At 53.1% G+C, this 22,812-nt stretch overlaps 1 protein-coding gene and 1 pseudogene across 42 annotated transcripts in view; one reads left to right on the top strand and one right to left on the bottom strand.

Moving 5' to 3' along the window:
- Positions 1 to 22,812, top strand: part of OBSCN (obscurin, cytoskeletal calmodulin and titin-interacting RhoGEF) — a 231,601-nt gene that overhangs the window by 1,162 nt on the left and 207,627 nt on the right. For all 42 annotated transcript variants that reach the window (XM_042249479.1, XM_060416153.1, XM_042249500.1 and 39 more), the window contains exons 2-7: positions 2,136 to 3,145; positions 4,280 to 4,549; positions 4,793 to 5,053; positions 5,817 to 6,125; positions 6,577 to 6,843; positions 7,366 to 7,650. In XM_042249479.1, coding sequence (XP_042105413.1) covers positions 2,161 to 3,145; positions 4,280 to 4,549; positions 4,793 to 5,053; positions 5,817 to 6,125; positions 6,577 to 6,843; positions 7,366 to 7,650 — 2,377 coding nt within the window. In that variant the 5' untranslated portion in view covers positions 2,136 to 2,160. The remainder of the gene's footprint in view (positions 1 to 2,135; positions 3,146 to 4,279; positions 4,550 to 4,792; positions 5,054 to 5,816; positions 6,126 to 6,576; positions 6,844 to 7,365; positions 7,651 to 22,812) is intronic.
- Positions 21,888 to 22,776, bottom strand: LOC114114764 (mannose-P-dolichol utilization defect 1 protein-like; annotated as a pseudogene).

Raw genomic sequence — 22,812 nt, 5'->3', positions numbered from 1 at the left:
GAGGATGCCTGCCTGGTGTGGGGGTGTCGAGGGGCCTTGTTTTAGACCTCCATGGTTCTGCTGCCTTGGGAGTGGGGCTTGCAGGCCCTGGACAGAGGATTCATCTCCATGGCTTTAGAGGATCTTGGAGTCTCTGCCCACTCTTGAGCACCTGCTGAGAGCTGGCTCCCCCTAAGTATGTGGAGAGATGAGACCTCCCCATCCTCCTTTTCTAGGGCCCAAGGGGCTGCCAGCTGTGGAAGTGGCCCCCTGACCCTGGACAGACTTGCTCATGAGCTCAGAGCAGCTGTCTTCCCTCCCGCACCTGCTCTGGGTGTGGCAGGGGTAGGGTGCCATGTCCTGCCTTGGGGAATCCACAGATTGACTGTATAATTCAGGAGACAGTGGTGTGTTGGGAAGAGATCGGAACTCAGGCCCCTGTGGAACTGGTGTCAAAGTAATTCTTCCACGGAGGGACGCTGAGGTCCAGGAGGTTGTCCATGGAGGCGGGTGGCCACCCGCCCAGGTCCTTCTCAGGCCAAGAGCCCAGCTAGGCCATGGGGGAGCAAATGAAGGGGGGGAAGCGGGCAGGGCAGAGGTGCTGACTGCACAGTGAGTCAGCAGGCTGGTCCCAGCTCACCTCCTTGAGGGGGATTAAGCGGATTAGGTCCCGAATCCCAGGATGGGGGCTGGAGGGCCTGGGAACCTTGCCCTGTGTGTTCCAGGGTGATCAGCCCCATGCTGAAGGCCCAGCTCCCGGGGTGAAGAGAGTTAGCGCACGTGGGGACAGCCCAGGGCCCATGGGCCCATCCGTGCTGGCTCTTACAGAAGCCCCTGTGTAGGCAAGGCCCAGTTTCACTGCACCCACTGGCGCTGGGGGCCAGCAGGATCCAGCGTGGAGTTGGCAGACACCAGAGTCAGTCAGAGGCGTTTGGCATTGCTGGTGCCAAACCCACCCCTGCAAGGCAGAGCCGCAGCCAGTGGGGCCTCAGCCAAGACCTGCAGTGGCTGGGCTGCAGTCCCCCCACAGCCCCCTGGGTGCCCCTGGCCCGCTGGTCCACCCGTTCTCAGCCTTCCGGACTCTTGCAGCACTCTCCATTGTCCTCCACAGACACACCACTGACCTTCCCCATTTCGACTTCTGATGAAAGGAGGCAGGCACTCACAGCAAGAGCTCGTGGGTAGCCCTATGTGCTGGAGGGGTGCCCAGCCCTCCAGCTGTAGAATTTCCATTCTTTGCTCGTTGATGAGCAGCCCCCCTGCAGGGGTGGGGAGGATCTGTGGCGGGACCCCAGGAGGGGTGAGATGTGACCCAGGACAGTGGCAGGAGGGACAGGCCCTGTGTACTGCACTCTCTGTTGGGCAATGTCCAGTGAGGAAGGCGGGACAGCTGTGCACACAGCCTGCAGGGCAGCCCAGTGCTTGAGTGGGGAAAGCCACTGAGGAGAATGGGGAGCCAAGGGGGCAGGCCAAGCAGGCGGCTCAGAGGAGAGTCTGCTGGAGTAAACACCTCTGGTGTGCCTTAGAGAGAACAGGCCAGCAGTGGGCGCCTCATGAGCCTCCAAGGCCAGGGCCTGCCAGGGTGCAGAGAGTTGCCTCTCTCTGACTGGGAGACACTAGGTAGACTGGAGTTTCAGGCCCCAGGAAGCACCAGTGTGTGGGGAGACAGGACACCCGATGGAACCTGGAGTGGCCAGGAGGGACAGGGAAGGCCCTGTGGTGACATAAAGCATGGCAGAGGCCGCTCAGGGAAGAGGGCAAGCTTGCTGCTGGTGCAGCGTCTGGGGATAGGTGCTCAGCTGGATCTTGAGTTGGGGCAGCAGGCCTGGAGCTGGGACAAGAGGGAGGAGATGCTCCAGCCAATTAAAAAGAGCCCATCTGGGGGGTGGAGGTGGGGCCAAACTCCAAGGCCCAGAAAGAGGCAAACTGGCACTTCTGGACCACCATACCGGCTGGTGATGCCACCTGCAGGGACGGGCTGTGTGGGAGGAGATGGGAGCAGAATGGGGAGACGTTCACCCCGTATTAAGCTAAAATTTCCAGGCGGCACTGGGCCGATGAAATAGCCAAAGGGGGGCACACGCACATTAGCTAAGCGGGGCTCTGAGCACACCCAGGACTCATCCCCACCATGCCCTCCCCGACCCCACTCACAGGTTCTCCCGCCTCTCCCCCCCAACCATGGATCACTCCTCGTTCAGCGGTGCACCCCGCTTCCTAACCCGGCCCAAGGCCTTCGTGGTATCGGTGGGCAAAGATGCCACGCTGAGCTGCCAGATCGTGGGCAACCCCACGCCGCAAGTGAGCTGGGAGAAAGACCGGCAGCTGGTGAAAGCGGGTGGTCGATTCCGCCTGGCCCAGGACGGCGACCTGTACCGCCTGACCATCCTGGACCTGGCGCTGGGCGACAGTGGGCAGTACGTGTGCCGTGCGCGCAACGCCATCGGCGAGGCCTTCGCGGCGGTCGGCCTGCAGGTGGACGCCGACGCCGCGTGCGCCGAGCAGGCGCCTCACTTCCTGCTGCGGCCCACCTCCATCCGCGTGCGCGAGGGCGCCGAGGCCACCTTCCGCTGCCGCGTGCGCGGTTCGCCGCCCATGTCGGTGAGCTGGGCCAAGGACGGGCGGCGCCTGGGTGTGCTGGACGCCCCCCGAGTGCGAGTGGAGGAGAGCGGCGAGGCGAGCGCTCTGCGCATCCAGGCTGCACAGCCGAGAGACAGCGGCACCTATACGGTGCACGCGGAGAACCCGCTCGGGGCCGCCAGCGCCGCCGCCGGGCTCACGGTGGACGCGGAGGCGGAGGCAGCCAGCCCGCCGGGGGCCTCCACCGCCATGCTGCTGGCGCACCTGCAGCGGCGGCGCGAGGCCATGCGCGCCGGGGGCGCCCCGGCCTCGCCGCCGAGCGCCGGCACGCGCACCTGCACGGTGACAGAGGGCAAACACGCGCGCCTCAGCTGCTTCGTGACGGGCGAGCCCAAGCCTGAGATCGTGTGGAAGAAGGACGGACAGCTGGTGGCGGAGGGCCGGCGGCACGTGGTGTACGAGGACGAGCAGGATAACTTCGTGCTGAAGATCCTCTTCTGCAAGCAGTCAGACTGTGGCCTCTACACCTGCACGGCGTCCAACCTTGTGGGCCAGACCTACAGCTCGGTGCTGGTCGTCGTGAGAGGTGAGCTCCTGGTGGCTGGCACGAAGTCGCCGTGCGCAGTGAGCGCAGGCGGAGGGTCCTCCCCGGGCCTCCCACCCCTTCCTTCTAGCTGCCGCTGCCGCTGCCATTTCCCTATCGTGTAGAGAAGTTCGTGGCTGCAGGTCTTGGCGGCTCTTGCTGTCGTGTTTCATTGTCTCTGTGAAAGTCACGCATGTGCAACCAAGTGCTTGTCACTAACAGCCCCTCCCTCGGGAGATGGCTGCCCAGTGCAGGCTGAGGGTGACCCAGGCTCTCCCCCTCTCCTACAGGATGCTGGGGGGGGGGCCTCCCCAGCTGAGCTGGAGGAGGCAGGAGTAAGGACAGGTCTCCTGCTCTCAGAGGCCCCAAGCTGGGGCTACACCAGGGCGCAGCCTGAACGTGATTCTGGGTCAGTTTGCAGGCTCCTGTCCCCAGCGCACGGGGCAGCTGTGGACAACACCGTCAGAACTTGCTGGGGGACTGTTCCTTCTTGTTTCCTAAGACCAGCCTCGATGTGGTCGGAGTCCCATCTCCACTTTTTACCAGATGTAGGATCTCTAGCAGGGCGCTTCAACCTTTGTGTGTGTGTGTGTGTCTGCTTCCTCGTTTTTTGTTTTTTTTTTTTTTTGCAGGGAAGTGTGCTGGGGTTGAGCAGTTTTTCAGGCCAGTACTTGTCCAGTGGCCTCTCTGCTGTGTGATCCAGCCTCTCTTGGCTGTCCAGGACCACCAGCTTAGGGGGCTGCCCAGCAGTGCTGCTTGCTATGACTTTACGTGCGACATTTCTCCTTTTTTCGTACAGACTTCACCTTAATTCTTGGGGGAAAGGACTCTTTGCTTTAAGTGCTGTTCCCTCTCCACCGTTCTCCCTTTTCTGCTTTCCCCCTACCTCCCTCTGTCCCCACTCCCTGAAGCTCCTCTGCCCTCTTATCTACCCTCTGCCTGCAAAGCCCCTCCAACCCCTACCCTTACTCCCTGCCCCCACCCCAGCCTTATACCTACCTTCCCGTGTTTCCTTCCTCTCTTTCACCCACTTCCCTGCCCCTCTGCACTGCCCCCTCATCCCCCAGCCTCTGGCACCCCTCCAACTTGCCCCTCTTCCCTCTCCCCGCCCTGCTCATCTGAGCCCTTCTTCCGCAGAGCCCACAGTGCCCTTCAAAAAGCGCCTGCAGGACCTGGAGGTGCCAGAGAAGGCATCAGCCACGTTCCAGTGTGAGGTGCCGGTGCCAGCCATGGAGTCTGCCTGGTATAAGGAGGAAACGCGGCTGTGGGCCAGTGCCAAGTACCTCATCGAGGAGGCGGGCACTGAGCGCCGGCTGACCGTGCTCAATGTCTCCTCTGACGATGACGCCGTGTACATCTGTGAGACGGCAGAGGGCAGTCGCACGGTGGCTGAGCTGGCAGTGCAAGGTAAGCGGGCAGCGGGCCAAGAGACTGGGCAGGGCATGGGTCTCCCAGGACCTGGGCGAGTGACTGAGGTCCTGGGCGGCGGGGCAGGCAGGATCCCAGGACAAGGGGTGGGTCAGGGAGAGGTGGAGCGGGAACTCTGGATGCAGGGGCAGGAAGGAGGTATGGGTGGGGCAGCCCTATGGGGGTCGCTCTGACCGGCTCTACCCGCTTCCCCCTCGCTCACTGCCCCTCTGCCCGCCCCAGGCAACCTCCTTCGGAAGCTCCCGAGGAAGACAGCCGTGCGGGTGGGAGACACGGCCATGTTCTGTGTGGAGCTGGCCAAGCCAGAGGGCCCCGTTCAGTGGCTGTGGAACCAGAAGGCGGTGGTGGCTGGGGGCCGGGTGGCCGTCACTGCTGAGGGCACGTGCCACACGCTGGCCATCTCCCGGTGCAGCCTGGAGGATGTGGGTGAGGTGGCCTTTGTGGCTGGGGACTGCCGGACGTCCACCCAGTTTTGCGTGTCAGGTAAGGGCCGTGAGAGCCCCTGTCGGACGGAGGGGGCCCTGCCCCTGCCCGCCGTGCGCTGGGCCCTGCTCTGACTTCTCGCCTGCTGCGGGGAGCGCAGTGCGTTGTAGACTGCCTAGGCTGTAGATCTGCTTCTGTGGGGGCTGCGATTTGTCTGACACCCTCCTCCACGACGGTCACACTAGGCGTCTGCAAAGTGGGAGTCCCAGTGGCCCCCCTGATCTGTGAACCAACTTAAACGGTGCAGGTGGTTCTAGAAGCACAGCGTGTAGGGGAACATTGCATGTGTCCTCTTTCTTGGCCTTTGGTGCTGAGACCAGCTGGCACAGGGTCAGCCCTTTGCTGGGGTCAGGGGTGTGCGGGCCTCAGCACCCGTGGAAGGGTCCTTGGGCCTTGCCTTAGCCATCATCCAGCCCAAGATCCCAATGCACAGAGGGGGTCAAGGCTGGGAACTGGAAGGAGTCCCTTTCCAGGCCCCATGGACAGCTCATGGTGGCCCTGGGCCAAGTGTGGCCTTCGAGGCCCGGGTGCTGTTTCCACTGCAGACAGAGAAAGGGCCACAGAGCTGAGACCGGGCTGCTGGGCCCACAGCTCGCTCTTGGGCTGGCAGGCCCCTCGGGCTGTGGCCATTCCAGACCACCAGGGCAGTGCCCCCCCACGGAGGGCTGGGAGTTCTGCATAAGAACTTCTCCCTCCTGTGGTATGGGACCCAGGGTTGGGGAGGGGGGTCCCAGTTGGTGACGTGGGCCTGTGCTCTGCTCAGCCCCCAGGAGGCCGCCCCTGCATGCTCCTGAAGCCCCCGTGGTGAAGGCCCGGACAGAGAGCTCCGTGACTCTTGGCTGGTCCCCGCCACCCCCTGGGGACCGCCCTGCTGCCATCGAGGGCTACCTGGTGGAGAGGAAGAGGCTGGGTGCCTACGCCTGGAGCCGGTGCCATGAAGATGAGTGGGTGACCACGCCTGAGCTGACTGTGGCTGGCGTGGCCGAGGAGGGGGAGTTCCAGTTCAGGGTGTCAGCTGTGAACAGCTTTGGCCAGAGCCCCTACCTCGAGTTCCCAGGAACTGTACACCTGGGTAAGTGCTGAAGGCTCTCGTCTCGACGGCAGCCTGGCAGCGGTCTGTGGCGCCATCTGCCTCTGAATCGCCCCGACCTAGAGTGTAGCCCAGTGCTGGAGGGCCCCCCGTGGCTCCTGCGTCCTCTTTGTGGAGGGGGGTGGGCCCAGGATCCTGATGCTCTTGAAGGCTCTTTGGTGGGAAGGCCAGGTGACCCCAACACAGGACTCAAGCCCCCAGGAACTGTCTGTGCCCCCCAACCCCAGGGCACTGGGCTACCTGCTGGGTCTGTGGGAGCTGAAGGGGATCTTGGGTAGCTCCAGCTTGTTCTCACTCCACCCTGGTCTCGCTTTCACTCAGGGTCTCCATGTGCTTGCCCAGTGGACTTCCTAGAGGAGAGGTTATTTGGGGCTAGGCATTGGAGGAGAGGAGGGGAGGGGCCCAACTACTTCCTGAAGCTCTCACTCCGCAGCTCCCCAGCTGGCTGTGAAAACACCTCTGAAGGCAGTGGAGGCAGTGGAAGGCGGCGAGGTGACCTTCTCTGTGGACCTCACTACGGCCTCCTCAGGGGAGTGGTTCCTGGACGGGCGGGTCCTGAAGGCCAGCAGCGTGTATGTGATACAGCGGGATGGCACCCGCCACACCCTCACCATCCGCTCGGTGCCTGTCAGCCTGCACGGGGCAGAGCTCAAGTTCGTGGCCAATGGCATTGAGAGCAGCATCCGCATGGAAGTCCGAGGTAGGGACCCAGTCTTGTGGCCCCAGGGCTTCCCCAGGCCATGTTTCCCGAGGGATGGGGTGGGACGGGGTCCCTGCAGTCACAGGGATCCCGGGAGATCTGCCGTGGCTCTCAGAGCAGCTGGATAACGTGGGGCCAGGTGGTGGGGTGTACAAGGCCGTGCAAGGCCACTGGGTGTGAGTGGAGGAGGGCCTAAAGAGCCGGACGGCGCCAAGCTTCCGTTCCGTGTCTGTGCCCGCCACTTCCCTCCCCTCTGCCCTCCTCCCTTCTTGTTGATTTCTTCTCCTCCTCCGCTTCTTGTTCTGTGTCTTCTTTTCTTGCCTCTCGGAGTCTGTTCCACGATATCCGGCTCTCCCTCCTCTGTCCACTGCTGTCTCTTTCTACCCACCACCAGCTTCCTTGCCTCCACACCCTGCTGTCCACGCCTTCATCCCACTTCCCCACCCTCCTCCTCTGATCACTCTCCTCCTCTCGCCGCCCTCTTCACTCACACCCCCGTTGTCACCTGTCTGTGGCTTCCAGCGGCCCTGGAGCTGACGGCCAAGCGTCCGGCACCGGCAGCGGCCACTCGGGAGGTGCTGGCCCGGCTGCATGAGGAGGCCCAGCTCCTGGCCGAGCTGTCGGACCAGGCGGCAGCCGTGACGTGGCTCAAGGACGGACACACGCTGTCTCCCGGCCCCAAGTATGAGGTGCAGGCTTCAGCTGGGCAGCGGGCGCTGCTCGTGCGGGACGTGAAGCAAGAAGACGCGGGCCTGTACGAGTGCGTCAGCCGCGGGGGCCGCATTGCCTACCAGCTGATGGTGCAAGGTGACACAACTGTGTGTGTGTGTGTCCCTCTCCCCCTTCAACTCTGGAGAAGCCCTGAGTGGCAGGAGCCGCTGTCCTCGGTCCCCATGGGGGGGCGGGGAGCAGCTCTGCCAAGCCTGTGGGGAGGGGGCTCAGATGGGCTCGGGTTACCCTGTGGGAGGTCAGAGGTGTGTTGGGGGGTGCTCGGCCCACCCCGTGGCTACAGCAGGGGATGGGATCGTGTTGGGTGAGCACGTGCAGATGGCAGAGGTCTGGGCAGCTCTGCCGACCTCCTGAGGAGGCTAGGCCGTCAGGTCACCCCTGAGGGTAGGGTGGGGAACCAGGAGCCCAGCCCACCCTGGTGGGAGGGTGGGGGCAGGAGCTCTGCTCAGCAGGGGAGGGCGGCACTTGGTGGTCGAAAGTCAGCCGCGGAGGCTGCTCGGTCTCCAGGTGTGGGCGAGGGCTGCTGTCTGCCGTGATTCTGAAGCAGGAGCATCTTCGGTTACTAGCTGCGTGGGCACGTGTGTGCTGAGGGCTCTGTCAGCTCCCTGAGCTGCCTGTGTGCCCTTGTAGGCCTCACACCCTCCTTGCACAAGGACACGGCTGTGGGTGCCGTGGCAGGGAGGCCAGCCCACTTGGAACTTGAGACCTCAGATGCCCATGTGCACGTTCCTGGGTACAAGGATGGCGTGGAGCTCGGTTGCTCCTGCCAGCACTTCTCCCAGGAGGATGTAGACACACGGCGCTGCTTGGTGGCCACCTCAGGCACCGTGCAGGGTGAGGGCACCCATTGGTACTGAGCCGGTGAGGGCTCTGGACTCCTGATTGTGTGTCTGTGGTGACTGCACTGCCTCCTAGGCTTGGTTTGTAGGGAGCAGGTCTGGCTGCTCCAGCTATGTTGCGCTTGCAAGGCCAAGCTCTCTCACTTCATTTCTTCTGAGAATGCTTGGGAGTAGGGGTAGCTACTCCTGGATTTGGGTAAAGAAACTGCCCACAAAACACATGTATGTATATATGTGTGTATATATATATGAGGAACACAGGTTTGTAATATAAAAAATGAGAAAATTAAAAACCTGTGTCTTCTTTGTAAAGATGAGGAAATAAGGCAGAGCAGACCTGGAAAGTGTTGGAAGTGTCCTTGGAAGGTTAGATTTGGACCTTGGTAAGTCTGAGGCCCTGGCTTTTTTCTGGAAGCCATTGAGGTCTCTTGGCAGATTCTCCAAGTCCAGCTCTGCCCTGTCCTGGCTTTCAGGAGGGTCTCTGCCTTGTCCTTGATGTATCCTTACACCTGAACACAGGCCCTAGGGCCATCTGCCCGTCAGGGGCGCTGAGGCTGCTTCCCATCACACCTAGGCGGGCTTGGAGTGCCTGGACCACTGGTGCCCATGGAGGGTCCATGTGCAGCCGCCAATCACAAAGGATTTTCATGGTGGATCTGAGACTGCCAGGGTCTAGAGCACGGCTCTGTCATGACTCCAGGACTTGGAAAACCTCTCCTGGGCAGAACCTCTGACTGTGTATCCCTCCCTGTCCCTGGAGTCCTCAGTGATGTTTGCCAGAGGGCAGCCAGCACTCAGGGAGGTACAGGCCGAGGTGGGGGCCAGTGCTGCGCTGAGCTGTGAGGTGGCCAGGCCCAGATGGAGACGATATGGTACAAGGATGGGAAGAAGCTGAGCGCTAGCTCAAAAGTGTTCCTGGAGGCCAAAGGCTGCCCCTAGAGTCTGGTAGTGCAGCAGGTAGGGAAGAGAGATGCTGAGGAATACAGCTGTGAGACCAGGGCCAGAAGATCTCTTTCCACTTGGGCATCACAAGTCAGTTGATGAAGCAGACATTTAGCCATTGAACAGCAACAGGCCTGGAGGAACCGTTTCAGTGTGGATGATGGCAGTGCTCAGCAGACTCAGCAGGTCTGTGTCTGTCAGTTACACAAGTAGCCCTAGAACTTAGTGGCCCAATGGAACAACCCATGGGCAGGAATTCAAGCAGTGTCAGTATGAGAGGCTCATCCCTGCTCCACGTGGTGTTGGCCAGGACAGGAGGATCCAGTCTGGCTTCATCTGTGTGCCTGATGTCCCAGGGGGCTGGCTGGGATGGGGCTTCTCTCTTCTAGTAATGTTGTCTGTCTGGGACCATGCTTTTCTCTCTCCTGAGGCCATCTCCCTGTCACATCTCATTGTGAAGGCCTCTTTCTCCATGTGGGTGGCCTGAGCTCCTTCATACAGTGGCAGGATTCCCTTCAGGGAATAGGAGATGCTACAAGGTTTGTTAAGGGCTGTTTTCACCAGCCCCAGAGTGTTACAGTCTGCATGTTCTATTGTACAAAGCCAGACATAAGGTCAACCTAGTTCCAAGGGATGGGAAAAGAAGACTTTGCTGTTAATGAGGGGTCCCCGACTCATTCGGGACAGTTTCTTACAATCTACTACAGGAACGTGGCTCTATCTGTCTAGATCTTTCTTGAGCTTGGGATAAAGATCTTTCTAATGCTTATCGCCTCACGCTCACAGGATGGCTTCCACAGCTCCAGCCATCGTGTTCAAGGTGGGAAGAACATGTGAGGATTGTGTGTGGGGTTTTTTTTTTTCCCCTTTTCACTACTATGTTGTAAATTATTACAAACTCAGTGGCTTAAATTAATGCCAATATGTTAGATCATAGTCCTATAAGTCAGAATTCTATAGATCTGGATTCTCTTTTCAGGGTCTCAAGAGCTGGAATCCATGTGCCATCAGGCTGAATTCTCTCAGGGTCTTTTCCAAGCGCAGCCAAGTTGCTAGCAGAATTCATTTCCTTGTGATTCTGGGCTGTGTTCTGGCTGGCTGGCCCCTAGGGGCACATGGCATCTCATGTCCACTCACTCTTATGCTTAAAATCTCTTTGGCCAGGAAGAGGCCCCTCCCTTGTAAGGTCTCACCTGCTTAGGCCAGTTCCAACCAGGAGGATCTCCTCGTTAGTGAGTGAACTCACAGTCAGCTGATCTGGGACCTAACTTCCTTCTGCTGAGTTCCTTCGCAGCAGCACCTAGAGTGGTGTTTGGTGGAATAGCTTAGAGGGGGCATGCACACTGTGAGGCAGGGATCTTGGAACAGTCCAGCCTAGCACAGGGTGTCACCTGCTTATTCCTCTCCTCAGAGAACAGACATCTCTGAGGAACCCACAGCAGAGTTTCCCTATGCCTCCCAGTGTTGCCTGGGTCCGATAGCCTTGCCTTGCTCAGGAGCCTGGGAAAGTGAGCCCCTAACCTTCCAGGTTCAGCAGAGTGACTCTGAAGGTGGTGTGGCTGGCCCGACTCTGCTGAGGGACCTGTCTTGCAGGACTGGCCCATGACCACACCAGGGTGACTGTGCCTTGATTTTAGACACTGACTTCGAGGCAGGCTGTGGACGGATGAGAGTGTGGACAGGGTCAGACCTCACCCTGGCTTCTTAGGAGCCAGGTGACCTTAGGCAAGTTGTCAGTGTGTATCTCCGTGAAGTTCTTGTCGGCCTAGAAACTCAGAATGGGGGATTAACTGGAAATGGGGTCTATGCAGGTGACATCAAGGAAGGCATCACAAGGTGAGATAACCGTGGATTAGGATGGGCCTTGAATCCAGTGACAGGTGTCGTTTGAGAGAAAGAAGAGGAATGTTTGCGATACAGAGACACGGAGAAATGGCCAGTGATAGTGAAGGCGGAGGTTGGGGTGATGCAGCCACAGACCCAGGGATGGCACTGGAAGCACCTGGGAAGGTCTGCCCACGGTGCCTCAGGAGCTCGGCCTGCCCACACCTTGATCTCAGGCTTCTGGTGTCCAGAACTGGAAGAGAACAAACTCTGTTGTCTTAAGCCCCCTCTTTGTGGTCGTCTGTTCTGGCCGTTCTAGGACCTCGTACAGCTGCCTCCCACCCCGTTTGCTCGTCTGTTCGGTCGGTTCAGTCGCTCAGTCGTGTCCAACTCTTGGCGACCCCATGGGCTGCAGCACACCAGGCCTCTCTGTCCATCACCAACTCCCGGAGCTTGCTCAGACTCATGTCCATTGAGTCAGTGATGCCATCCAACCATCTCATCCTCTGTCGTCCCCTTCTCCTGCCTAAGTCTTCCCCAGCGTCAGGGTCTCTTGCAGTGAGTCAGCTCTTCGCATCAGGTGGCCAGGGGATCTGCAGTGAGGGGCAGTGATAGAACTGCTGGAGCTGTCCTGAGGACACCCTCGAGGAGTGCTGCGGGCTGGCCCCCTCCCGCACCGCTGGACTGAGATTCTGGCAGTGACGTAGGTCCAGGGAAGGGGGCGGAGCTTTCGTGGTGGGCCAGAGGCCCAGGCATCAAGGCCCCGTGTCTGGTACTGGAGGCGAACCCAAGCATGTCAGGCAGGGTGGCACTCCACCAAATGTGCATCAGGGCCTCCAGAAAGTTCTGGACAGTGATGTGGGAACGTCTGGACATGTGCTTGGCCCCTGGTCCTGTTGAATAGTGTGTGCTCCTGTGCCTGAGTCCTGATGCTCTCGCTTGCAGTGGGGCCCCAGGGAAGCCACATCATTACCTTGTGTGGTGTCAGTTTTTTCACCTGTATCATGAGGCCCACCCAGTTTGAGGGCTGTCCAGGGAGTTAGGTTGAGATGGCGCTTGTCAAGAGGTGCACACAGCGCCCAGTCTACACTAATGCTCCGTCTTTTCTGCCTGTCCCCGAATTATTCCTCTGGGAAGCCCTGCTCTAGATGTGAGACAAAAGCTGTGTGTCCACAGGCTTGCGTGGCTTTGTCACGTTTGTCCGCTTGCGTGATAAGCCACGACGCCCTTTTGCATGGGCTGTGGGGGTCTTTGTGGCTGTGTAGAGGAGGCCAGAGCCCTGCAGGCCTTCAGGGTTTTATCTCAAATTGGTGGTCGTTACATAAGACTTTTCTTTAAACTGACTCCTTGAAAAAGTTACTGTTGCCTGTCTAAGCCCTCCTTAGCAATGGCATCTGTGCAGTTTGGATTTGTTGTTCAAATCAGTTGTGTCAGCTCAGTTGTGTCTGACTGTTTGTGACCGCATGGACTACAGCACACCAGGCTTTCTTGTCCTTCACCATCTCCCAAAACTTGCTCAAGCTCATGTCCATTGAGTCAGTGATACCATCCAACCATCTCATCCTCTGTCGTCCCCTTCTCCTCCTGCCTTCAATCCTTCCCAGCTTCAGGGTCTTTTCTAAGGGGTCAGCCCTTTGTATCAGGTGGTCATAGTACTGCAGCTTTAGCTTCAGCATGAGTTCTTCCAGTGGATATTTAGGACTGATTTCCTTTAGGATTGACTGGTTTGATATCCTTGCAGTCCAAGGGACTCTCAAGCATCTTCTCCAACGCCATAGTTCAAAAGCATCAGTTCTTCAGCGCTCAGCCTTCTTTGCGGTCCAACTCTCTGTACGTGACTACTGGAAAAACCATAGCTTTGACTATGTGGACCTTTATTGGTAGAGTAACGTGTCTGCTTTTTAATATGCTGTCTAGGTTTATCATGGCTTTTCTTTTGAGGAGCAAGCAGTTTGGATTAGAGGGAATAATTCTGTTTTCAACTGATGTTTGATTTAAATATTTAAATTCTTACACAGCTGTTGAGACAGGTTCCATTTGCTTTCATTCCGCTGGGGCCCTGCCATCCCCTTCAGAGACTTGGATCAATGTCTTTAGCCCAGGGGAGGAGAAGTTGGGAACTGGGGTTCCTTGGTGACAAAGGGAAGTCTAAACTGTTTCCACCAAGAGAGTCTGATGTACTACACTACATGCAGGGCTTCTCACGCGCCTTTAATTTCAGGTCCTGCCTTTTTCTTTGTCCTAAAGCGTTTTTACTTATAAATATGCAATTGGTTTTCCTCTACTGACTTGCCCTAGGGAGGTCTGTGATAACACAGTAGTGTCAGGTAATGGGGAAGTTTGTTATTTCAGCATCCCTCTGTATTTAAATGTAAAAAACAGAAACCTGTGAGAGGTGATTAAAACTAGCCAGTCTGATTGATGAGCTTGTAAAGTTTAATAGACTCATTTCTCTAAGTCTCCTTGCAGTAAGCAGAGCACTGAGCCCCCATGCCAAGGGGAGCTTGACCTCCTGATGTCAAATGCAGTCCAGAGTTGTCCTCGGTGAGCTTTATTGGGCGTCTGCTGATAGGACCATGGGCTTTCTACTTTGGACTATTAATATGGAGGATTGTGTTGACTGATTTTTTAAATTCAGTAATTCACATGATGGAGCTTTCTTGTGGTTCAGTGGTAAAGAATCCATCTGCCAATTCAGGAAGTGTGGGTTCCATCCCTGGGTCAGGAAGATCCCCTGGAGAAGAAATGGCAGCCCACTCCAGTATTCTTACGTGGACAGTCCCATGGACGGAGGAGCCTTGCAGGCTGTAGTCCACGGGGTTGCATATGAGTCAGACACAGCTTAGTGACTAAACAGCAACAGATTCACATGGCATCAAATCCACCCTTTTACAGTGTACAGTTCTGTGGTTTTTAGTATTCATGGGTTGTGCAACCACGCCACAGTCTCATTCTAGACCATTCTTATGATCCCCCGCAAAGCAACCCTGAACCCATTGTGAGTCACCCCCTTTCCTCAGGCTTTGGCAACTGCCAGTCTACCTTTGGTCTCTATGGATCTGACTCTTCTGAACATTTCATTTAAATGGAATCATATGATGACTTTTTGTGTCTGCTGTGAGAACACTGAGTCCTTCTCTTTTGGGCTGTGCCATGTGGCTTGCGGTTAGTTCCCCGACCAGGGATTAAACTAAGGCCACAGCAATGAAAGTGCTGTGTCCTAACCAGCGGACCGCCAAGGAATTCCCTGATGTGTGGCTTTTTGTGTCTGCTTTTTCCGTGTAATGTTCACAAAGTCCATCCATACTCTAGCATGCGTTAGTATTCCATTCCTTTTTATGGCCAAATAACATTCCATTGTATGGGTGTGTCATATTTTTTCTATCCATCCATCAGCTAATAGACAAGTAAATTGTTCCCACCTTTTGACTGTTGTGAATAGAGCTGCTATGAATATTCTTATACGTGGGTTTGTCTGAACATATAGTTCCAGTTTTCTTGGAATTGCTGGGTCAGATAGTAACTCTGTGCTTAACTTTCTAAGGAACTGCCAAACTGTTTTCCAGGGGGACTGTACCATTTTGCATTCCCAGAAAAGTGTTTGAAGGTTCTATTTTCTCCACATGCCTACCAACACTTGTTATTTTCAGTTTATTTGATTATAGTCATCCTGGTGGATGTGAAGTGTTATCTTATTGTGGTTTTGATTTATATTTCCCTGATGACTAATGATGTTGAGCATCTTTTCATATGCATTTGGCCATCTGCATGTCTTCTCCGGATAAATGTCTGTTCAGATTCTTTGCTTGTTTTTAGTTGTTATTTATCTTTTTATTACTGAGTTGTAAGAGTTCTTTATATATCCTGGATAGTAGAGCCTTATCAGATTGATGATTTGCAAATATTTTCTTCCATTTACTTTCTTAATTGTGCCCTTTTACACACAAAAGCTTTAAAATTGTGATGAAGTCCAGTTTATTCTCTTTGGTTGCTTGTGTGTTAGGTGTCACATTTACAAAATCTTTGCCTAATCCAGGGTCAAATAGACTGATACCTGTGTTCTAATAATTTTCCAGTTTTAGCCCTTGTAATTAGGTCTTTGATCCATTTTATGCTAATTTTTGTATATGGTGTGACCTAGGGGATACTCATTCCTTCCATGTGGATATCCAGTTGTCTTAGCACTATTTGTTGAAAAGTTTTTTCCCATTGAATTTAGCATCCTTGTTGAAAAATCAGTTAACCATTATATAAGGATTTACTTCCGGAGACTGTTGTCTTTTTCCGTGTTTCTGAGTCTTTTTTTCCATTGCTGCTCCCCTTTACTCCGGCAGTCTCCACCCCCTCCTGCCTGGCCCTGCCGGAACAGGAGTCTCCTCCCCGACCCTGGGGCCCTGCCTGAGTCATCCTTTTGTGCATCTTCCCCTATCCCCACCAAGCACTGGGGCTCAGGAGACAGTCTGAGCTAGTCTGAGGGAGGGAGGAAGCCAACATCACCTAGTCCCTTCCACTGTCCAGGCTGTGTCCTGTAGGGTCAGAGGGGAAGTGGGGAAATGGCGGGACGGGGTAAGACTTTTGCTCAGAATAGGTAAGAGGCTGGACACTTCTGCCAAAGGAAGAATCTCAGCCAAATGACTAAACGTTGTTCAGTTGCTAAGTCATGTCCGACTCTGCAACCCCATGGACTGCAGCATGCCAGGCTCCCCTGTCCTTCACGATCTCCCAGAGTTTGCTCAGGTTTGTGTCCATTGAGTTAGTGATGCTCTCTAACAATTGCATCCTCTGTCAACCCCTTCTCCTTTTACCTTCGATCTTTCCCATCATCAGGGTCTTTTCCAGTGAACTGGCTCTTAGAATCTTCAGGGCTGATTTCCTTTAGGATTGACTAGTTTGATCTCCTTGCTGTCTAAGGGACTCTGAAGAGTCTTTAGCTGCTGCTGCTGCTTCAGTTGTGTCCGACTCTGTGCGACCCCACAGACGGCAGCCCACCAGGCTCCCCCGTCCCTGGGATTCTCCAGGCAAGAACACTGGAGTGGGTTGCCATTTCCTTCTCCAGTGCATGAAAGTGAAAGGTGAAAGTGAAGTCGCTCAGTCGTGTCCGACTCGTAGTGACCCCATGGACTGCAGCCCACCAGGCTCCTCCGCCCATGGGATTTTCCAGGCAAGAGTACTGGAGTGGGGTGCCATTGCCTTCTCTGTCTCCACATTTCAAAAGCATCAGTTCTTTGACAATCAGCCTTCTTTATGGTCTAACACTCACATCTGTACATGACTACTTGAAAAACTGTAGCTTTGACTCTATGAATCTTTGTAGATGAAGTGATGTGTCTGCTTTTTAATAAGCTGTCTAGGTTTGTCGTTGTTCCTCTCTCCTGGGTCCTGGTGTGGACAAGGTTTTCTTTATGTTCTGTAAGAGCTCTCTTTCCCCAGTCCTGTGTAAATTCTGTAATCAAATCCCCCTTGCCTCCAAAGTCAAACTCCCTGGGAATTCTCAGTCCCTTTGCCAGATCCCCAGGTTGGGAAATCTGTTGTGGGACCTAGAACTTTCTTAACTGCGAGAATTTCCTTGGTAGAGTTGTTCTGCAGTTTGTGAGTCATCTGCTCGGTAGCTCTGCTGCTGCTGCTAAGTCACTTCAGTCGTGTCCGACTCTGTGCAACCCCATAGACGGCAGCCCACCAGGCTCCGCCATCCCTGGGATTCTCCAGGCAACTATGGTGGGTTAATGGTGACCTCTTCCAAGAGGGCTTATGCCACAGACTGTGTGACCCAGGTCTGCTGCACCCAGCGCTCCTGCGGCAGGCCACTGCTGACTCGTGCCTATGCAGGAAACACTGAGTGGATCACAACAAACTGTGGAACATTCTTAGAGAGATGGGAGTACCAGACCACCTGACCCACCTCCTGAGAAACCTGTACACAAGTCAAGAAGCAACAGTTAGGACCAGACATGGAACAACGGACTGGTTCCAAATGGGAAAGGGAGTATGTTATGGCTGTATATCATCAGTCAGTTCAGTTCAGTTGCTCAGTCATGTCTGACTCTTTGCGACCCATGAACTGCAGCACGCCTGGCCTCCCTGTCCATTGTCAACTCCCAGAGTTCACCCAAACTCATGTCCATTGATTCGGTGATGCCATCCAACCATCTCATCCTCTGTCGTCCCCTTCTCTTCCTGCCTTCAATCTTTCCCAGCATCAGGGCCTTTTCCAGTGCGTCAGTTCTTTGCATCAGGTGGCCAAAGTATTGGAGCTTCAGCTTCAGCATCAGTCGTTCCAATGAATATTTAGGACTGATTTCCTTTAGGATGGACTGGTTGGATCTCCTTGCAGTCCAAGAGACTCTCAAGAGTCTTCTGCAACACCACAGTTCAAAAGCATCAATTCTTCAGTGCTCAGCTTTCTTAATAATCCAACTCTCACATCCATATATGACCACTGGAAAAACTATAGCCTTGACTAGAATGACCTTTGTTGGCAAAATAATGTCTCTGCTTTTTAATATGCTGTCTAGGTTGGTCATAACTTTCCTTCCAAGAAGTAAGCATCTTTTAATTTCCTGGCTGCAATCACCATCTGCAGTGATTTTGGAGCCCCCCAAAATAAAGTCTGTCACTGTTTCCACTGTTTCCCCATCTATTTGCCATGAAGTGATGGGAGAAGATGCCATGATCTTAGTTTTCTGAATGTTGAGCTTTAAGCCATGTACTCTGCATGAAGTTAAATAAGCAGGGCGACAGTAATTCTTATGTATATTGTCACCCTGCTTATTTAACTTAATGCAGAGTACATCATGCAAAATGCTGGGCTGGGTGAAGCACAAGCTGGAATCAAGATTGCTGGGAGAAACATCAACAACCTCAGATATGCAGATAATACCACAGAAAGTGAAGAGGAACTAAAGAGTCTCTTGATGAAGGTGAAAGAGGAGAGTGAAAAAGCTGGCCTAAAACTCAACATTCAGAAAACTTAAGATCATGGCATCTGGTCCCATCACTTCATGGCAAATAGATGGGGAAACAATGGAAACAATGCCAGACTTTATTTTCTTGGGCTCCAAAATCACTGCAAATGGTGATTGAAGCCATGAAATTAAAAGACGCTTGCTCCTTGTAGAAAAGCTATCACCAACCTAGATAGCATATTAAAAAGTGGAGACATTACTTTGCCAACAAAGGTCCAGTCATGTATGGATGTGAGAGTTGAACTATAAAGAAAGCTGAGTGCCAAAGAATTGATGCTTTTGAACTGTGGTGTTGCAGAAGACTCTTGAGAGTCCCTTGGACTGCAAGGAGATCCAACCAGTCAATTCTAAAGGAAATCAGTCCTGAATTTTCATTAGAAGGACTGATGCTGAAACTGTAATACTTTGGCCACCTGATGCAAAGAACTGACTCATTTGAAAAGACCCTGATGCTGGGAAAGATTGAGGGCAGGAGGAGAAGGGGATAACAGGATGAGATGGTTGGATGGCATCACTAACTTGTTGGACATGAGTTTGAGCAGTCTCCGGGAGTTGGTGATGGACAGGGAAGCTTGGCGTGCCGTAGTCCATAGGGTTGCAAAGAGTCAGACACGGCTGAGCGACCAAACTGAACTGAGATTTGTCATAGCTTTCCTTCCAAGGAGCAAGTGTCTTTTAATCTTATGGCTGCAGTCAACATCTGCAGTGATTTTGGAGCCCAAGAAAATAAAATGTCACTGTTTCTACTTCGTCTGCTTCTATTTGCCATGAAGTGATGGGACTGGATGCCATGATCTTACTTCTTTCTGATGTTGGGTTTTTTTTTTTTTAATTGAAGGAGCATTGCTTTACAGAATTTTGTTGTTCTTTTGTCAAACCTCAACATGCATCAGCCATAGGGATACATATATCCCCTCCCTTTTGAAACTCCCTCCCACCTCCCTCCCCATCCCAGCCCTCTAGATTGATACAGAGCCCGTTTGAGTTTCCTGAGCCATACAGCACATTCCCATTGGCTCTCTATTTTACATACAGTAATGTAAGTTTCCATGTTACTCTTTCCATACCTCTCACCCTCTCTAGATTCTGTATATATGCGTTAGAATATGGTATTTATCTTTCTCTTTCTCACTTCACTCTGTATAATAGATTCTAGGTTCATCCACCTCATTAGAACTGACTCAAAGGCGCTCCTTTTTAAGGCTGAGTAATATTCCATTGTGTATATATACCACAGCTTCTTTATCCATTCATCTGTTGATGGACATCCAGGTTGCTTCCATGTTCTAGCTATTGTAAGCAGTGCTGCAGTGAACAATGGGATACATGTGTCTTTTTCAATTTTGGTTTCCCCAGGGTATATGCCTAGGAGTGGGATTGCTGGATCATATGGTGGTTTTATTCCTAGTTTTTAAAGGAATCTCCATACCATCTTCCATAGTGGCTGTATCAATTTACATTCACACCAACAGTGCAGGAGCATTCCCTTTTCTCCACACCCTCTCCAGCATTTATTGTTTGTAGACTTTTTGATGAGGGCCATTCTGACTGGTGTGAGGTGATATCTCATTGTGGTTTTGATTTGCATTTCTCTAATCATGAGAGATGTTGAGCATCTTTTCGTGTGCTTGTTAGCCATCTGTATGTCTTCTTTGGAGAAATGGCTGTTTAGGTCTTTTCCCCACTTTTTGATTGGGTTGTTTGTTTTTCTGGCATTGAGTTGTATGAGTTGCTTGTATATTTTGGAAATGAATCCTTTGTCAGTTGTTTCATTTGCTATTATTTTCTCCCATTCTAAGGATTGTCTTTTCACCTTGCTTATAGTTTCCTTTGCTGTGCAAAAGCTGTTAAGTTCAATCAGGTCCCACTTGTTTCCTTTTATTTTCACTTCCATTACTCTAGGAGGTGGGTCTTAGGGGATCTTTCTTGATTTATGTCATAAAATATTCTGCCTGTGTTTTCCTCTAAGAGTTTTATAATTTCTGGTCTTACATTTAGGTCTTTAATCCATTTTGAGTTTATCTTTGTGTATGGTGTTAGGAAGTGTTCTAATTTCATTCTTTTACGTGTAGCTGTCCAGTTTTCTCAGCACCACTTATAGAAGAGGCTGTCTTTGCCCCACTGTATATTCTTGCCTCCTTTGTAAAAAATAAGGTACCTATAGGTGCATGGGTTTATTAACATTGGGTTTTAAGCCAGCTTTTTCACTCCTCTTTCACTTTCATCAAGAGGCTCTTTAGTTTGATGATGTTTAGTTTGTTGATGTTTCTCTCAGCAATCTTTATTCCAGCTTGTGATTCATCTAGCCTGGCATATCCCCTGTGTACTCTGCATAGAAGTTAAATAAGCAGGGTGGCAATATACAGCCTTGACATACTCCTTTCCCAATTTTGAACCAGTTCATTTTTCCATGTCCAGTTCTAACTGTTGCTTCTTGACTTGCATACAGGTTTCTCAGGAGGCAGGTAAGGTGGTCTGGTATTCCCATCTCTAAGAATTTTCCAGTTTTTTGTGATCCACACAGTCAAAGGCTTCAGCACAGTCAATGAAGCAGAAGTAGATTTTTAATCTGAAATCCCCTTGGTTTCCCCATGAGCCAATAAATTTTGGGAGTTTGATCTCTGGTTCCTCTGCCTTTCCTATATCCAGTGTGTATATCTGGAAGTCCCGTTCACATACTGCTAAAGCCTAGCTTGGAGGATTTTGGGTATAACCTTTCTAGCATGTGAAATGAATGCCGTTGTGCAGTAGTTTGAGCATTCTCTGGCATTGCCTTTCTTAGGGATTGGACTGAAAACTGACCTTTTCCAGTCCTATTTCTACTGCTGAGTTTTCCAAATTTGCTGGCATATTGAGTGCAGCACTTTCACAACATCATCTTTTAGGATTTCAAATAGTTCAGTTGGAATTCCATCACCTCCATTAGCTTTGGTTATAGCGACGCTTCCTAAAGCCCACTTGACTTCACATTCCAGGGCGTCTGGCCCTAGGTGAGTGATCACACCATCGTGGTTACCCAGGTCATTAAGACCTTTTTCATATAGTTCTTGTCTTATTGCCACCTCTTGTTAATCTCGTCTGCTTCTAAGTCCTTACCGTTTTTGTCCTTTATCATGCCCATCCTTGCGTGTAATGTTCCCTTGATATCTCCAGTTTTTAAGAAGAGATCTCTAATTTTTCACATTCTGTTGTTTTCCTCTGTTTCTTTGCATTGTTTGTTTGAGAAGTCCTTCTTATCTCGCCTTGCTTTTCTCTTGAACTCTGCAGTCAATGGGTATATCTTTTCCTTTCTACATCTCTTCTCTAATAGCTTAGACAACCACTTTGCCCTCTAGCATTTCCTTTTCTTGGGGATGGTTTTGGTCGCTGCCTCCTCTGCAATGCTAAGAACTTCTGTCCACGGTTCTTCGGGCACTCCGTGTACAAGATTTAATCCCTTGAATCTATTTGTCACCTCCACTGTATAATCATAAGGGATTTGATTTAGGTCGTACCTGAATGACCTAGTCGTCTTCCTTACTTTCTTCTCCTGAATTTTGTAAGGACGCACACAATGTCAAAATGTCAGTCTGAAAATCTCTACCCCTGTCCTTTCTAAGGATGGAAGTCAACCAAGTATTTCCACTAAAGTTGCAGTTGCACAGAAACAGGGAATGTTTACAAGTCACTCCAGCAGAGTGATTCAGATGAGAAGGCCCCCAGGGTGGGGTGGATAAATGGAAACATGGAGTGTACTCCGGGAGCCAGCTCAACTCCGCTGCTCTTTCTTCTTGTGGGGAATCTTTGCGTTCCAGTAGAAGAGTAGCTGAACAGCGATGAGGCTGTTGCAGAGAGAAGAGACTGCAAAGGTTCCAGACATGAGGGGGTTTCCAGTTTCCTGAATGGAGGTGAAGACTGGGGCCAGGGAATCCCTCCAGAGCAGAAAGACTGTGATGGCTGAGAGCTGTGCCCATGTGGTACTTCGTGGCTGCCTGCAGGAGCCTTCTCACCTCCACAGCAGGCACGCTGGAGGTCTGGAGCGGCGTGGTGACAGCCTGGGGCGTTAGTGGTGCCAGCAGCAGCAGCAGCAGGGCCAGGGTGTAGCTCGCCAGGAAAGCAACACCTCTCACGTCTGCACTCTGTAGTGCAGGACCAGGACCAGGACCAGGTGATTGTCTGGAGCATCAGGAACAGGGCTTCCCCCGAAGAATCTTCCCTGGAGGCTCAGTGGTGAAGAATCCGCCCGCAATGCAGGAGACATGGGTTCGATCCCTGGGTTGGAAAGATCCCCTGGAGGAGGGCATGGAAGCCCACTCCAGTATTTTTGCCTGGAGAATCCCATGGACAGAGGAGCCTGGTGGGCTGCAGTCCATGGGCTCACAGAGTCAAACACAGCTGAGCAGCTAAGCACAGACCATGGTCCCAGTCAGTGCCGCTGGCTCTCGCATCACTGACTGAAGACTCAGCCCTTCAGCACTCTGCCCCCAAGATTTCAGACACTTGGAGCAACTTTACCAGAAGTGGGCCAGCCACAGTGCCAGCCCTGGGGCTTTGCTGAGAAGAATCTTGAGGCAGGCAACCTCCTTAGCGTACACTAGGCCTCACCTGGAGACCACGTTTTTGGACACACCCTTCCTGCTGCTCATATTTTTAAGCATGCCGAAGCTGTGCACCTGCTGAGTCCCCTCTCTCCT

This window comes from Ovis aries, chromosome 5 (assembly GCF_016772045.2).
Source record: "Ovis aries strain OAR_USU_Benz2616 breed Rambouillet chromosome 5, ARS-UI_Ramb_v3.0, whole genome shotgun sequence".
Taxonomy (NCBI): domain Eukaryota; kingdom Metazoa; phylum Chordata; class Mammalia; order Artiodactyla; family Bovidae; genus Ovis; species Ovis aries.
The sequence above is the reverse complement of the archived record's forward strand: the minus strand, read 5'-3'. Positions and strand labels throughout refer to the sequence as shown.